The sequence below is a fragment of the Benincasa hispida genome, chromosome 11, assembly GCF_027475165.1.
Source record: "Benincasa hispida cultivar pf3 chromosome 11, pf3_genome.v1.1, whole genome shotgun sequence".
In the NCBI taxonomy this organism is placed as follows: Eukaryota; Viridiplantae; Streptophyta; class Magnoliopsida; order Cucurbitales; family Cucurbitaceae; genus Benincasa; species Benincasa hispida.
In genome coordinates, this window is record NC_143488.1 from 81498359 (window position 1) to 81516874 (window position 18516).

The following is an 18516-nucleotide window of genomic DNA, read 5'->3' on the forward strand; positions in this document are numbered from 1 at the left end:
ACGGTGCCATAAACTTGGTGACGATAACACTGATAGGTATGATTGATGATGTTCTATGCTCGAAATGATATGATACTACTTCTAGATATGCGTTAATTATGGATGTTCACGTAGTATGCCATGTGTTGTCACAAGTTTCTTTATAATGAAACCAAGTATAATTCCACCGCAAGTTTCTCGGTGTGATCCGAGGTCGAACACAGGGACTATCTTGAGTTATTGTGGTATGTTCATGATATATGCGACCAGGTTTTCAATCTTTAAAAATGTGTTTATACAGGTATATAAATTGCGATAAAATAAAGTGAAACAGTAAAGATGTGATAATAGAATAAAAATACAGTAAACCTAAGCTAGATGATACAAGATATAGGCTTCATGTTACAAGATGCTGAGATCAAGGTTGGCTGTGAAAGTTATGCAAAAACGTAGAATGCGGCAACAAGTCTTATGAAATAATAGAAAGAGAAAGATAAATAATATAAACAGCGCAAGTTCTCAATTGTGTTAAAGCTAGAAATACTGTTCCGCTCTTCTCTTGGCATACACCTTTCAGTGATCGACCACGCTCTTACATGTCTGTGGTGAAACAGAGAATAACATAATGAATGAAAGGTTGCTTCCATATCTTACGGTTACCATAAAACCACCAATAACATCCCAATCAATTGGTTATTAGAGAAAAAAAGATAATTATCAAATAATTAATATTATTATAAATAAATATGATAACCAACTTACCATATTATATTTATAACCTATAGTATATTTATAACCTATAGTTTTAATATTTCATCTCATGAAAAATACAAACCATAGTTCTTTTTCTATTTTATGGTACTTAATGTAAATCATGTTTACATTAATCCTCCACTTGATGTATCTCATACATCACATCAATTATATCATATATATAATTGAATTTTCTCTTGTCAATTTGAACATTTCAAATCAACCCCAAGAACTGATTCTCAACTTGAATCCATTGAGCTACCAAGGGGACCTTATGGTCCTGTAGCTTGAAGCTCCAATGGTACGTGAATAACTGACTAAACTCTTTAGTCACGGGATCCACCATCCGTTAACTGTCGGACACTCCACTAAAGACCGACAGCTGCACTCTCCTTACTACAGATATATTTTGTGTCCATACCAACCAATCAACAGTGTGATAACCCTTGACAGATTGCTCGTAAGTACAACTAGGCCAATTTACCGTTTTGCCCCTATAGTTACATCTAACTTCTTAAGTATCACTGATTCCTCTAATGAACATAAGTCATAGTCCTACTATGACTGAGTCCTCTCTTACAAAGAGAGGGTGTGGTCACTATATTTTAGACCTGGAATCAGCCTTTAAAGAAGCAATCTATCTACTTACCCCCGATTTGGGGAAAGAGTGAATTCCATCTTGTGTAATTAAGTTCCTAGCTCTCAAATCAGACAAATCCCCAAAAAGGTAGGCTTATTGAGTTGGCAATCTGACCACTCTCACCCATACTAATCAAAGGACTGCTCTCAAAGGCAGGAGTTCCCAAAACACTCAGGATTACGGTCATGTCACCTATGGTCGTTTAGTTAAGATGCAAGTCTCTATTATCGACGGCGTTATATACAAAATCTAGTCATCTCGTGGTCCAGGTCTTATACAAACTCTTTGTATAGGACACCCCTACTCGCACGTCTCCACATGAGTGATCAGGATCTACTATCTGTTGTAGTTTACAACACTTACAAACCTCTACAAAGCGGACCGTACTGTAGTGTTACCAGGATCAGGTATCCCACCTTAATCCTTATACTATAGACCTATTTAGGTTATCACTTAAGGCATGATCCACTTGTATATCACATATACATGCTTAAGTTTACATAAGATAACCAAGGAGCTTTGTTTATTGGATATGAGTAAATGCTAGAATTAAATAACACTTATTTTATTCATCGAATAATGTGTATCTTTACAAAACAACGAGACTCCAAGAGAATTAGGACACCAATCCCAACAAACCCTTCACGGGTTGTTCGTAATAACGACTAGGTGTCTATTTTACCCCCGAGATTACCTCTTGTTACTTAAGTTTCACTGACTCTCTAATGAACAATTGGTTTGTGATCTGATCAACAAACCGAATCCCTCTCGAGCCAATGAGAGGGTAGGGCCCCTTGTTCAAGACTCGGAGTCAGCACTTAGGGAACAACCTTTCTACTATTTCCAAAAGCGGGTAGGAGTGAATTCCATCTTGCACCCTATGTCCCCAGCTATCTACCCGATATTACCCCTAAAATGGAGGTTTATTGAGCCGACGTTGTTGAGCCAACCCTCACTTATGCAAATCTAAGGATAATCTCGAATAAACAGGAGTTCATAGTTAGCTTAGGATTAAGGTCAAGTTACCTAGGTCATTGCTTTGAAATAGTCAGTCTTAAACAGTAAATAACATTATAAAGTAAGAATGACTAATTTCGTGGTCGAATCTTGTAGAACTCATTGCACAGGATACTTCTACTCCTCATATAATATGTACGAAATAGGATCACCTCGTCTGTAGCACTTTACAACTCCTTGTAACAACTACAGAGTGTGCCACATCCAATAGTGTTATCAGAATAAGGCACCCAACCTTATTCATATATTATAGATCATTTTGACTATTTACTCGAATCTGGTCCACTTTTATGTCTCCACACAAAGTTTTAGTACTCATGTAATAGTCATGAATCTTTTAGTTTATTGGATTTATTTCTAAAACAAAATAAGCAATTGATATATCCAATAACAACTTATTGAATTTTCAAAATAAGTTTTATTGTTTACAAACTATGAGTTTTAGAACATAAAACCCAACAAGGAGAACAATAGTACCACCTTCAAGATATGATGATTATATCAACTTAGCTCTAAATGCCTCAGAACAGGATAATGACTTTGAACCCTTTACTTTTAAAGAGGCAGTAAGTTGTGCAAAAGCAAGGAAGTGGATAGAAGTTATGAATGATGAGATTGAGTCCTTGATGAGAAATGACACATGGGACCTAGTACCTTTACCTAAAGGGAGCAAACGTATTGCCTCCAAGTGGGTGTACAAGTTTAAAGAGTATATCCCTATTGTTCAAGAACCGATATAAGGCTAGGTTGGTTGCAAAGGGGTTCACTCAAAAATAAGAAGTTGACTACAATGAGATATTTTCCCCTGTAGTCAAACAAACTTCAATCAGACTACTACTATCTATAGTGGCACAACAAGACCTAGAGCTAGATTAACTTGAAGTTAAAACAACCTTCTTACATGGTTTTCTAGATGAAACCATTTATATATGTCAACCTAAAGGCTATGTTGTCAATGGGAAAGAAGATCATTATTGTCTACTAAAGAGGTCTATCTATGGACTTAAGCAGTCTCTTAGGTGTTAGAATAGAAGATTCAATGAATTCATACAGAAGAATGGGTTTATTAAAAGTTCATACGAAAGCTGTGTTTATATAAACACTAAGATCTATACAAATCCTGTCTATCTACTCCTACATGTAGATGATATGCTGCTATCAGGAACTACCATGAAAGATTTAAAACAAGTCAAAGATCTGTTGAAATCAGAGTTTGAAATGAAAGATATGGGAAGTGTAAATAGAATACTTGACATAGATATCAAAAGAGACAGAACAACACACAAATTATGCATAGATTAGACACAATATTGTGAGAAACTAATCAAGAAGCATCATATTACAGAGGCTAAAATAGTTTGCACACCAATAACACATCATTTTAAACTTTCAGCAGAGAATTCACCCAAAGAAACAGATGTTGAGCATCTAAAGCTAATGTCTACAATTTGCTACTCCAAAGCAGTGGGAAGCCTTATGTATCTTATGACTTCTACAAGGCCAGACATTGCATATGCTACTAGTTTGGTTAGTAGGTACATGGCCAACCCAGGAAAAAGGCATTAGGAGGTTACTAAATGGATTATGAGGTACTTAAAGAGCACTATGAGTGCTAGACTACTATATCAACAGACTTTTGATACTGAACCTGAGTTAATTGGTTATGTTGACTTAGACTATCAGGGAACCTAGACAAAAATAGGTCTCTATCAGGTTATATCTTCCTTTATGGAAGTTGTGTTCTTAGTTGGAAGGCAACATTACAGTCAATGGTAGCTCTTTCTACCACCGAGGCAGAATTTATTGCCCTATCAGAAGTTGTTAAAGAAGGGCTATGGCTTAAGGGATTACTACTTGATTTCGGTATTAAACAGAACACAGTGAAGATTTATTGCGATAATAAAAGTATAATACATCTATCTAAAAATCCTTAAAATCACAATCAGACAAAACATATAGATGTCAAATATCAATTTATACATGAGCAGATTGAAGAAAAGAAGATTAAGGTTTTAAGATACATACCTCAAACAATGCCTCTAACATATTGACTAAAGCAGTGACCCGGCTCAAACTTCAAAAATGTCTGGACATCATCAGGTTTGAGCTGAAAGATAGAGGATGAAGCAGATGGGTTAGCAAAGAAGAGCTGAATCTTGTAAAGGTTCATTTCAAGGTGGAGCTTTGTTAAGAAACATGTGGGAAATAAACCTTACATACTGTTATAACTACTATGTAAAAGTTCTATATAAAGAATCCTAGCTAGAAATCTCAAGATATAGAAAAAGAAAAGAGATCCCTAGCTACTCATCTGTTGTAATCTTCAATCTCTACAAGAAATAAAAGATTTTTCCAGCTCCTCCGTGGATGTAAGCCACTGTTGCCGAATCACGTAAAATCTGATTGTTCTTCCTTTTCTTCTTCTCTTTACTCTTCATGCACTGAGCCAACTTCATCTTCTACATTAAAATTCTCCAAAAAATTACACAGCATTTCCTCATCTTTCTTTCTTTCTCTCTCGTTCTCTCTCTAATCTACAAATACAAACAAATATAGTTAGTCATTCAGAAACCATTATGATCGAGGAAAGTGGATCAATTAGATCACAACCATCAACGTGTAAGGCCAGATCTAAGTATCACGAGGGTTGTGCTTTTTAGTTAGCATATTTCTAAGCCAATGGTTTTCTTAGCTTTTTAGAGTTGTTTTTGGTTTCTGGTTTCGGCCTTGGTGGGATATTGACAAGCCCAACAGTGGATTACTAGAATTTATGGACCAGTCAGCAAACGACTTAGAAAAAATTTCTGGCTTGAACTTGAAGCGCTGATCAATTTATGTAATTGTAGCTAGTTGATAGGGAGTGATTTCAACGTGTATAGATGGTCACATGAAACTACGTCTAATAGACCATCTAGTTTATGCATGAGGAAATTCAATAGCTTTATCAGCAAGGCAAATCTCATTAAAACTGCTAAAACTAATGTTTCATACACATGGACAAACCTCAAAACCTTTCTAGTCACGTCCAAGTTGGATAGATTTCTATATAATCCTCAATGGGAATGCAAGTTTCATCCTCACCAAGTCAGCCATCTAACCAGAAGCACCTTTGATCACTACTCTCTGTTATTCAAAACAACCCCTTTAAAATAGGGGTCATGTCCGTTTAAATTTGATAATCATTGGTATCGCATAAAGTTTTCCCACAAGTTAGCCAAAATAGCTGGCAATGTATTAAAAAAATATGATTATCCGAGTTTCATTCTCATTCGTGGTTTGAAGGAGTTATTTTATCGATGCAAGTCATAAAATAAACAAATATTAAAAAGGGAACACAACAAGGAAAAGGATATTGCTAAATCTATTAGGGGGCGTTTAGTGCGTGATAAAAGCAGAGAGTTGAGTTGAATTGAGTTGGTAATTATTAACTGGAGAGTTAAATTATCAGTATTTTTTGTGTAGAGCTGAGTTGAGTTGGTAATTATTGTCTGTGTTTGGTGTTCAAAGATGAATTGGCTTTGAAAGTCCGTGTTTGGGTGCAGAGTTGACTTGAGTTGAGTTGGGGTATCTAATGTAGTTTTTGTAAATAAGATTCGTTCTTTTTTCCTTTTTTTTGTTTTTACTTTTTTTTTTTTTTTTGCTTTGCCTTTGTTGATTAATTTTCAACTATACATCTATTTTCTCAACTCTTTTATGACATAAACTGAAAAATCTCAATTTTTTTCTCAATTTGTAAAACATAACAGATTCTTTTCAATGCCTTCTTTTCAAAAACTGTAAAAATTCTAATTCTCTTCAATCTATAAAACATACCACCAAAATACATGTCATATTACTACTCAATTACTTATGAATTAGTATATTGTATATATGTATATTAAATCTTGTTAACTTAACATTATTATTTACGATATTATAAACATAAACTTTGAATAACTGAATAATTAACTGTTTATGTTTATATTTTGGTATGATACTTATGAGATCGATGAGATATGTAGAACTAAAATTGCACATAGAATAATTACCTTCCATTTCATAATGATGGAGAGAATGTGATAATTTAGTATAGTTACATTGTTTTGATCATCACAAAAATTATATCAAATGACTGAATTTGTGGCCATTCCAAAAAACAAATTCACAAAATATATGTTTTCGGGTTGAAATATGAGATGGTCAGTCTAGTGGGTCCAAGAAAGTAGGCGTGTGCAGTATCGTAGTGGTTTCTCTTCTGGTATAGCAAGGAAGAGGTCATCTTTTGTTTGTCCGTGCCAATTATATCAATTAGGTCACATCTATCATCCTCAATAAGCCCTTCAATACCAAATATGTCCTCAACTACCTCCTTCCGACGTCCAAATTTCATCTCATATTTCTCGATTTTCCATGCAACTAGTCTGCCCATGTGTGTTGACCGCATATCAGCAGTTGATCACATGATGTAGGTCATTTCATTCTGGAATGTCAGTCGTTTCCTCTTACTCCATCTAGATGGCTCCGCTGATACGCTTGCTCTATTGGTGGAAATATTTGGTACACCTGCTCTCCCTGTGGACATATCTACTTGATCTTTTTCCATTACATCCTCAGGAAGTTGGGTTTGTTCATTATCTGAGGTAGGTTATTCTTGTGATCCTACGAATCTAATCCTCCATTTTCTAGAACAAATTTGACACCATCACCATTGAGGAATATTGTTTAACAAGTAGATACGATATTCAAATATGTTTTTCTTCATAAACATAATCATGATCTTTGCCATTGGAAAAACATTTCGGTGGCCAAATCATCTCTAAATTAGGTCCACTCGTCTGATGTCTTAATAAATTCAATATTCTCCCCCTCCGTAACAGCAGAAGTAGAATTCTCATCTAGCGCCTAATCAAGTAAAGCACCGATCCCCATCTCCCTTGTGATTAAGTTGTGAATCAGGTAGCACGCAGTTATCGTTCGACATTGAACCAGTATCGGGTAGAAGGATTTGCCCCTAAGAATTACCTAACGCCCCTTCAATAGTCTGAATTCCCGCTCGATAACATTTCTTGCCGATGAATGCTTCATGTTGAAAAATTCTTTCTATGTTGTCAATGTGTTGCCCGTGCCACGCCAGTCTGAGAGATGGTAGCGTTCCTCTCTATATGGAGCCAAAAATCCTTCAGCATTAGGGTAGCCAACATCACACTTTTTTCTACCTTAAACCATTTTCATTGTCCATCGATACATGCACTTGTAACCGGTGGCTTTCAATAAGACTGTGTGTAGCTGTATTATAGTTGGGATTGGTGTCCTAAATCTCTCTTGTATTCTCATAGTTTGTAAATATTGTATAAACAAATTATTATTAATAAAATAATTGTTATGTTATGAGCATTTACTTAATCCAACAAACTAAGATCCTAGGTTATTTTATGTAATTTAAACATATATATAGAGACATACGAGTGGATCATGTTTAAATGATAACCTAAATAGTCTGTAGTAGATGAATAAGGTTGGATACCTTATCTTGGTGACACTATGGATACGACCCGCTTTGTAGATATTACGAGTATTGTAAAGTGGTACAAATGATGTGATCTTGATTATTCATGTGGAGACATAGAGTAGGGGTGTTCTATACAAAGAGTTTGTATAATACCATACCACGAAATGACTAGTCTCATTGTATAACGTCGTTAATAGTAGATACTTACATTTCACCAAGATGACCATAGGTGACATGACCTGAATCTTGAGTGAGTTGTAAACTCCTGCTTATGAAGACGGTCCTTTGATTTGCATGGTTGAGAGTGGCCAGATCGTTGACTTAGTATGCCTACTATTTTGGGGATTCGTCTAATTTGGGAGCTAGAAACATAACTACACGAGACAAAATTCACTCATTCTCTGATGTTGGGATAAGTAGATAAACTACTCTTTTAAGGGCTGATTCTGGGGCTTGAACAATGTGGCCACACCCTCTCTTGGCCTGAGAGAGATTTGATCATAGTTGGACTATGACTTATTGTTCATTAGAGGGATCAGTGGTACTTAAGGAGTTAAATTTAACTATAGGGGCAAAATGGTAATTTTGGCCAAGCGTTCTTACGAGTAATTTGTGAAGGATCATCGCACTATTGACTGTTTATATCCAATGGACATAGAAATATATTTGTAGTGTGAAGAGTGTAGTTGTTGGTCTTAGTCAAGTGATCGACAGTTAATGTGTTGGGATTGGTGTCCTAATTCTCCCGGAGTCTCGTTGTTTTGTAAAGATACACATTGTTCAATGAATAAAATAAGTGTTATTTAATTTTAGCATTTACTCATATCCAATAAACAAAGCTCCTTGGTTATCTTATGTGAACTTAAGCATGTATATGTGATATACAAGTGGATCATGCCTTAAGTGATAACCTAAATTGGTCTGTAATATAAAGATTAAGGTGGGATACCTGATCCTGGTGACACTACGGATACAGCCCTCTTTGTATAGGTTTGCAAGTGTTATAAACTACTACAGATGGTAGGTCCTGACCATTCATGTGGAGACGTGGAGCGGGGGTGTCCTATACAAAAAGTTTGTATAAGACCTGAACCATGAGATGACTAGACTCTGTATATAACGCCGTTGATACTAGAGACTTGCATCTCACCTAAAAGACCATAGGTGACACGACCTCAATCCTGAGTGTTTTGGGAACTCCTGCCTTTGAGGGCGGTTCTTTGATTAGTATGGGTGAGAGTGGCCAGATTTCCAGTTCAACGTGCCTAGCTTTTTGGGGACTTGTCTGATCTGGGATCTAGGAACTCAATCCACAAGAAGGAATTCACTCCTTTCCCGAAGCAGGGATAAGTAGAGAGATTGCTCCCTTAAGGGCTGATTCCAGGACTTGAACATAGTGGCCACAACTTCTCTTTGGAAGAGAAGACTCAGTCATAGTAGGACTATGATTTATGTTCATTAGAGGGATCAATGGTACTTAAGGAGACAGATGTAACTACAGGGGCATAACGGTTATTGACCGAGCTGTACTTATGAGCGATCGGTGAAGAATTGTCGCACTGCTGATTGGTTAAGATGGACACATAATATACCTGTAGTGAGGAGAGTTCAGCTGTCGGTCTTTAGTGGAGTGCCTGACAGTTAACGGATGGTGGATCTCGTGACTAAAGAGTTTAGTCTGTTATTCATGTACCGTCGGAGCTTCGAGCTACAAGTCCTTGGTAGCTCAATGGATTCAGTTGAGGATCAGTTCTTGGAGTTGATTTGAAATGTTCAAATTGACAAGAAGTAATTTGATATAAATTATATTGAATTTGATACAATATAAAACTATAGGTTATTTGATATAACATATAGTTCAATATATATAATATATGATAAGGTAGTTATCATATTTATATATATTAGTTAAATAATTAAATTTATTTTATTAATTTTATTTATTTTTTGAATTTAAAATTGGGAGGAAGTTGTCACTCCCTCCCCCTTAATCCTCTCAAGAACGTGAATAGTCTGTTCACGTCTTCATCATTTTTCACAAAAAACAGAAAAGAAAAGAGCTCTCTCTGAGAAATAGTTTTTTTACAGAGACTCTCCCCCTCTCAATTTCTCTCACTCTCTTCCAAAACCTAAGAGCCCACACCTCCTTAGAGTTTCTCATCTCTACAGAGAATATAGAGAAAATTTTTCGTGGTGGTGGCCATTTGGAGATTGTTCTATTCGTGAAGATTCTTGGAGAAGAGGATCACGTGAAGTAAGGTTCTTCAAAGGTAAGGATTTTTAAACCGTAATTTCATTTTCCCTTCTTGAATTAGCATGCTGTAATTTTTTCTTTATAATGCATAATTTTTTTTATTATATAAAATTTTGATTATGTGAAAAAAAAATTGGAAACGATCCTGCTTCCGCTCGGAACTTCACCGTTCCTTCAATTACTGCTCTGAGAACTGCATTGAAGTATCTCGAAACCGCCTCGCCAGATTTTGAAAAATTTGTGCGTACTACTCTATTATTCACATCATGAGCAAGAATGTGGAGGAACATTACAACCATCTCTTCAATACCAACATATCTACCTAGCTCTAAACATCCCGTCGTTTTAATCATGTTGCACAAAATCATAAACGTCCTTCTATCCATTCGAGCACTCTCGTGACATGCTAAGTCACTCTTGTAAATGAGGCGGAAGAACGTCAATTGTCGAATAAAGTGTTTAACATTCACTGGTTGTTGTTTTATCCTTCTATTATTGTTAAGCAACATTGTCAATGTCAAGAATAATTGTATTTGAGACTCTGTAATACTTGTTATGATTTTACACAACTCCTGAACTGTCTCCATCTTACTAGGGTAAGAGGGGAAGTATGTAGATCCTGAAAGGATGAATTATGCTTAGAATCAATGAACTTGGATTTAGTTACAAAATGACAAGCCGTGACAACCGAGTACATCACTCATAACCTGCTATCCCGAGCCAAGTATAAATTACGATCATCCAAAAAATGAAGCCTATTACAGTTGCAATAGTTATACTACATTGTCCTACGCTCTGGTTATTAACTTGTCCAATGTGCGTTGTACTGTAAGACCTATATGCGTGCTCCGCTTCGTCGAATGTTTCACACGACTTGTATAATGTCCCCTTATACTCGCTGACTTATCTATGATATTCGTGCCAGAATAAGTTGATCCCTGAGTTACAACCAATGAAAACGACATAGAATTTATGTTTTCCCATCTACCTATATTTTCAAAACAGGGGTAGTCAATACCAATGATCAGCGTTGAAGTGAATGATTTTTTGGGGAGTTAGGATGCAAAGGTTCTAATGGTTATGGTAGGGTTCTCATGCAGCCCTTTACTACCTAGAAAAAATAAATTTTGTAATTAGATATTCTAGTTAACAAATTATAAGTGTATCTACATAATAGTGAAACAAGTCTACATGAGTAGTATAATAGTTGAGATCTTTGAATTTGTCTAAAATTTATTATAATAGTTGAGGACACATTAGCCTACAATTTAAGTATAATCTAAAGTTGGTTTGTAATGATAGTTTCGGAGCTTACTTAATAACATTACCTAGAACAACTCTATGCAATTAATATAATAAATATCACCTAAAAACGTAATATATATATATATATATATATATATATATATTAAAACAACGCACTACTTTCATATTATAAAACAATTTAGACAATGTGATTTTAGTCAAAATTTAAGGGTTAAAATTTTGAAAAAAGTTATAGAGTAGAATATATATATATACAAAATTACCAAAGTACCCAAAATTAATTTTAAGAGCAATTTCAAGACTTGTTAAAGAACAATTTTAAGACATTTTTCATTTACTCCTATGTTTTTTATGTTGAAAAAGTACTAACTTTCGTTATATGCTTATTCCTATGCGTATACTTTCTTTACCGTGGAATTTATGCTATATTAGAAAATATTATACGTAACTTTCTTTCAGAATTGGTTTCCATTCATTCATATTTTTCTTTGTATTTACAACTATTTTAATGAAGATTAATTTTATGTGTTTACAGCTATTCTTTATAGAAATAAAAACAATTCTTTTTGTTCTATACAGATTTGAAGTGTACTTTTTAATTTCACAGAAGATTGCCAGATAAAATAGAATGAATATGGAATGCACCAAATTAAAATTATAAATAGAATTCTAAATTGAAATTTAGAGATTGAAAATTAAAACAAACCTTAAAATATTTACAACAAATCAAAGTTCACAACTAAACAACCCCCAACAATTTCAACATACAAGTGAAAAATATAAAACCATAATACATTACAACTAAACAGTCCCCAATAAGTTCAACAAACAATAGACTATAACAAAGATCATTCTGAACTTAAAACTTACGAACCTTAAACTAGTTACGAAGGTATGTTCGATTAGTTTGAGCCCTACATGGAAGGAAAAAAAATATAGTTAAACCATAGGGTATATCAATACGATTGAAGTAAAAATAAAATTTAATAGATCACACCTTTGATTATGTTCGGAGTGAATGAAGGTTGAGACAGTCCACAACTAGGGGGACAGAAAAATCGATTTAGGGTCTATCAAAAACATAAAAATGTTAGCGACGGATCTTACTTTGATTATAAGGAAAGAAGGAAGTATACCTTATATGGATGGAATAAGTTGAAGTTAGATGTGGAAGAAGGAAACAAAATATATTGGAGCAACCAAACAACACATCTGAGAATGTAAAACGGTTTAAGAAAAAGTTGAAATAAAAAGGTTAGAGTAGGAACATACCAACAAAATTTACCAATAAGTCCAAACAATAAGTACAGTACACCCATAATAAAGAGAGTCAAGTTAGAAATAATAAATTAAGTAATGGTCAGGTCAATATTAATTTGGTGGTTGATCTAAAAATGAACATAAATACAACATAATATCTCACATATGAATGGAATAATAATAAAGTTAGAAGGCCTTAGAATTTGATAAAGCTATTTCATCGAAACAAATCTAACTCCAAGGAAAGAAAATAATCTGTTTCAATACTTGTAAAACTGAAGTTAAATTTAAGTGTATGAAAATTAAATTTAGTTGAATACTGAAAACAATTTCAATGGAATAAAGACAAAAAATCCATTCCTCAAATTTAGAACACAAAACAAATTTGAATATGTATGGAGGAAGAAATTACAAAGTAGTCCACAAAACATAAAGAAAAAGGATGCATTCCTTTTTTAATCTAAATATTAAATGAAATAAAACTAAATCAGAAATCATACTCAAATATGAGACTACAGATTTTTCGAACAAATTATCATCGACCTTTAAGGGGAAAAAAGATAGAAAATAGACCTGTTGTTAGGGTGGATTGACCCTCACCAAACTCCAATAACATGGTCATTATCCCTAACCAAGAATTCACTTGTTGTCCAATTTTGATGGAAAAGCATAAGAAAAAGGACAAGGGAAGGACACGTGGTTTATTATTAAAGCAGCAAGAGGCAATTTGGAAGAAAAAAGTATGGAAGACAGTCAGAAAACATAACAGATATCAGTAGGGGAAGAAAAAACAGAGACGAAGTAAATACAATATAAATGGATAAAAAAATATAATCCATCTGAGCCAGTGGAAACAAATTATAAGAGACCAAGAACAATTTATAAGAAGAAATCCTAGTTAGTCACAAACATGCAAGCCAAAAAGATGCCCAAAATGGAACGAAAACTAAATCAGAATAGTCTAGAATCGGACGAAGTACAGAGCCAACAACAATTGGAAAATCAAACATGCAAGGACGAATAAAACATGAGAAAATCAAGACGACCAACGTATAAATCTTCAGCGAGAAACCAAATATTCGAAAATAAATTTGATCTAAACATAAAAAACTAGATCTACTATAAAATCGTTCATATATACTCCATAAAAAGTATCAAATTACAGATTGATAAGCCTCACCACCAATGTTTATAAAATTCTTTCTAAAGTCCCGGCTGAGCAACTAAAAAAGGTCCTTCCTTACTCTATATCACAATCAGGCTGCCTTTGTTCACGGAAGGAAAATCATCGATCCTATCCTAATTGCTAACGAAATTATGGATCATTGGAAACAAATAGTTATCTATCATTAAAAGTATTTTTTTTATATTATATAAATGTCATAAGATGTAGTTATGATATTAAATAAGTGTCAATGTACATAGTTCAATGACGTTTACAAAGTGTCACAATTAGGGTATTGTTGACACTCTAAACGTGAGATTATGAATGTTTGTGACAAATTTTTAATGTCAAGGTAAAGGTCAACTTTTTATCATTTATTGACAATGATAAATTGTCATAAAAAATTTAACCATGATATGTAATAAAATGTCAATAAATTATTAGTGCTGACTGAATTGAAATGTTATGAAACAATAAATAATGACTTATTTTTCAAGTGCCATCTATACACTTTCTTTGATGGTGGATTCAAAGATTAAAAAAAAAGAGTCAAGAAATGTGTTAATGACCGTTTTTTAGAGTCGTGGAACCTGTTTTTGTTGTAGTGGAAGTTTCTGGTATTTAACATGCACATGACCTGACATTCTCTATGCAGTTGGAGTTGTCACTCGCTTCATGGAGAAACCAACAACCATGCACTTAAAGGCAGTAAAGATAATTTGTTGATACATCAAAGGTACGATAAACTACAGCCTGTACTATTCTGTCTCTCGTAGTTATGAGCTCATGAGATATAGTGATAGCAATTGGGGTGGAGATGTAGATGACCGCAAGAATACGACCGATTTTGTATTCTACATGGGAGATACTGCCTTCATGTGGATGTCAAAGAAGCAATCAATTGTTATGCTCTCAAAGTGTAAAGCATAATATGTGGTTGCTAGCTCAACCATGCAATTTGACTAAGAAATCTATTATAGGAGTTGAGACTGTCACAAGAGGAGCCAACAAAAAAATTTGTAAACAACAAATAAGCAATTGCTTTGGCCAAATAACCCAGTCTTCCACAATCAGAGCAAGCACATCGATATGCGATATCATTATATTAGAGAGTGCATCAGAAGAAAAGATGTGCAACTAGAGTATGTGAAGACTCATGATCAGGTAGCTAACATTTTCACTAAGCCTACTAAGAAAGAAGACTTCACAAGATTGAGAGATTTGCTGAGAGTAACAAAATCAAGTTTAAGAGGAGGTATTGAAATATAAACTTGATTTGGGCCTAGTTCAAAACAAAAGTCCAATTTATAGAATAATTAATTATTAAAATATTCTAGAAAAATTATTTTTGGGAGATATTTAAGTAGAGTATATTGAAGAATTATCTAAAAAATATGAGAAAAAAGTGTAATTGTAAAGAATATTCTAGAGAGCCATTTGTAATTATTAGATCATAATGTATTAGCAAAATCCTAGCCATAGATTTAGGGGTGCTAACTAGAATAAATAGGAGGGTCCTACCATTTGTATCAAGCAAAAAAATTAGAAGTGTTCAATAATACAAGTAGCCTCTTTCTCAATTCTGAAATCTGGCGACAATCCTGACCCTGACATCAAGAATCTCGATAAACTTCTCTATAGAGATGTTGAAGGAATGGAAATCTCTGCAACGATGGGAATAGGAATTGAAATAAGAATGTGAAAATAGAAAGGTGTTCAGGTGAATGGAATGTGCAATTTTTTCATTTTCTCGTGGGTTTTGAGTTCTTATTGTTTGTTAGGGCTCCAATTGTTTGTTTTTTATTTTTTATTTTTATTGTAAGAAAATTTTATATAAATCTAATCATCAACTTGGTTAGCAAGCCACCTCGGCAAATAAAAAATCTAGCTAGACATATCTATTAATTTAAAAGAGTTCTATTAATGAAGGAACTAATTTGAAACTTCAGAAACCAAACGCACCTATTTTAAACACTCAAGGACTAAAAGGATAATTTTTCCTATAATTTTTTTTTACCTTCAACAAAGGAGGCCAAAGGTTCAAATCCCTTCTCCAATTTGATTCTACTCTAAAGACATATTGGTCGTAGGGCAAACTATATTATATGATATGAATTGTCCTAAATATCAAATTATTATTTATGTTTCATTTGATAATTTTGATGTAATTTTAGTATATTCCAATTTTATCTATTTTCTGACATAATAAGTAGGGATATTTTTGTAATTTTCTTATGATTAATGATGTGGCATTAGGGTTTCATTGGGAGGCTATATTAAGCCTTGCCATTAGATTGTGTTGGACACATGGCGATGAATCAAGTTTTAGCCCTTGAGCTTCTTCTTTCAAGGATAGCGAGGAGAACATTCAAGTGAAATTGAGCCTCCTATCTTGTGGAGTGTTCAAATCTTAGGTCAAGAGACTTGTTATTCATCTCAAGATATTTGATTTTAAGGTAATCCACATCTAATCCAATCTTTAGGATTGAAATCAAGTTGATTTGAAAGTTTTAGTGATTGAGAATTAGGGATTCTTATCCAAAGTGTTGATAATTCCAATTTACTAGGGGTTATGCTTATCACTATTCTCTCGACGATATTTTTTTCGATGCCAATTAGATATCCCCACACCAAATAATCATCAGAATAGATGGATTATGCCGAGCCGTCTAATAAAATAAATTAAAATTTATTATTGGCTGTTATTACATTAATTAATTAAAAAGCATCAATTAAGTTTAAAATATATTTGGTTGAAGTAAACAACATGAATGATTTACTAAACAGAATAGCATTCCCATTCCAAATCAATTTCATTCTAATTTAACCAAGCAAACAGTGCCTAAATGAAATATACTAGAAAAAGAAAGAGAGAATAAAAAATAAATAAAACCCAATGTGAAAAATACAAATTCAATGTTCATTCATATAATTTAAAAGGAAATTTTCCATTTATACCCCTAAACGTCACTTAGTTGATAAAATTCTAAATTTCAATGCCATTTTTATCTATTTGATAAGTTTCAATGCAATTATTACAACCCTATTGATGTTTTTCCCAATTTAAAATAATAAAAGTGTATCTATAAAATTGAAATAATAATTTAATAATTTAATGAAAAAAAAAACAGAAACAATGAATATCAAATTAAATTATAAAAAAAATCAAAGTTTGAGAGACAAATCAAGACCATTGATACTGTATTGATCAACACCAAAAATCTGTGAAGAAGAAGAAGCGTTTGTACTCCCCAGGGCTATGGATTCCAATCGAGTCGCAGCCAAATTCTCGCCTTGTAATAATGCTACAGTTTGTAATTGCTGCTGTTGTGCCGCTGCCATGTATTGTTCTCTCGACCACAACCGGTATGCATAGGCAGCAGCGCCGCCCAATTCAACCCGGGACCGACTCGGTTTACGAATCGCCGAGTGTGGCCGAATCGGAAACCCTAGGTCTTTGTTTCGCAGAGAGTGAATCGCCATTGCTGAATAATACGGATGGTAAAAAGACAATAACGCGTCCGTACTTCTAGCAGCGGCAGCGGTAGCGGCGGCCTTCTCTCGTTTGGCAATGTCTCTCTCTCGTTTATGAGCGTTTTGATGGCCTCCCAAAGCCTGTAGATTCGAGAACTTTCTACTGCAGAATTTGCAGTAAAAAACTCGGGTTTCGTCTTTCGGTTTCATCTCCGTCACCGTCACCGTCTCCGGTTCAATAAGTTTGGAAGAATCTTGATTGTGATGTTCATCGGATCTGTCGGAAGAAGACATGGCTATGAGAATCTAGAGAGGGTTTAAGAGAAGAAACAGAAGATGGGTTTAGAAGTGGGAACAAGTGTTGGGGTGAATTTATAAAGGGGAAAACAAAGTTGGGACATTAATAAGGAAAGAGTATATCTGTTTTATGGAAGATTAATATTGACTTTTGAGGACTAAAAGCAATTAATGGAAAGTCTTCATAATCAATATTTGGGGGAAATATTGTACGTACCCAAAATATTTTAGGTTAAAATATTGTTTTACTCTTTGTACTTTACATTTTATTTTATTTTATTTTTCTTTTTATTGTTTAAATTAATACGTTCTTGCTCTAAATATTATTTTTGGGAAAAATGATCCATATATGATACAAAATCAATAAAAGTTAATGACTATGGGAGATTTTCAAAAATAGAAAAATAAGAAAAAATATTTATACAAAATAACAAAATTTTAATCTTCTTTGATAGAGACTGATAGAGGTTGATAAAAAGTCTATCAAGATCTATCAATGATAAAAACTTATAGAAGTATAGACGCTAATAGAAATCTCTATCAATGTTTTTTTGTTATTTTTGTGAATAGTTTGACATTTTTATTGTTTGTGAAAATTTCTCAAATTTTCACAATATTTTTTATTAAAATTTTTGGATTAATAATAGATGGAAATTGGATTGATTGTAGCACTTATTTAAGTTTAAGAAAAATTGATAAAGTTGAAATTTAGTGTTTAAATTCATGTAGTCCAACCTAACAAGTTAATGGTCTCTAATGGTTATTTTGTGCCGTTAAAACTTTATTATATTGAAATTAATGAGATTATAAAATTCTTTTACACTATTTTCTATTAAAATTTGTGGATTAATAATAGGTGAAAATTGGATCGAGAATAAAAATTACAACAGTTATTTTAGTTTAGGAAAAATTGATAAAATTGA

General features: G+C 33.6%; 1 protein-coding gene across 1 annotated transcript; it reads right to left on the minus strand.

Annotated features, from left to right (window-relative positions):
* Window positions 1-16941: 16941 nt before the first annotated feature.
* On the minus strand, window positions 16942-17667 carry LOC120090046 (uncharacterized). Its single transcript, XM_039047536.2, has one exon. The coding sequence runs from the start codon at window positions 17588-17590 to the stop codon at window positions 16988-16990; it is 603 nt and encodes a 200-aa protein (XP_038903464.1). The 5' UTR covers window positions 17591-17667; the 3' UTR covers window positions 16942-16987.
* Between the last annotated feature and the right edge of the window lie 849 nt (window positions 17668-18516).

Excerpts from the sequence above, each read along its gene's own strand:
- LOC120090046 (XM_039047536.2), bottom strand. The coding sequence starts at position 17,590 with ATGTCTTCTTCCGACAGATCCGATGAACATCACAATCAAGATTCTTCC.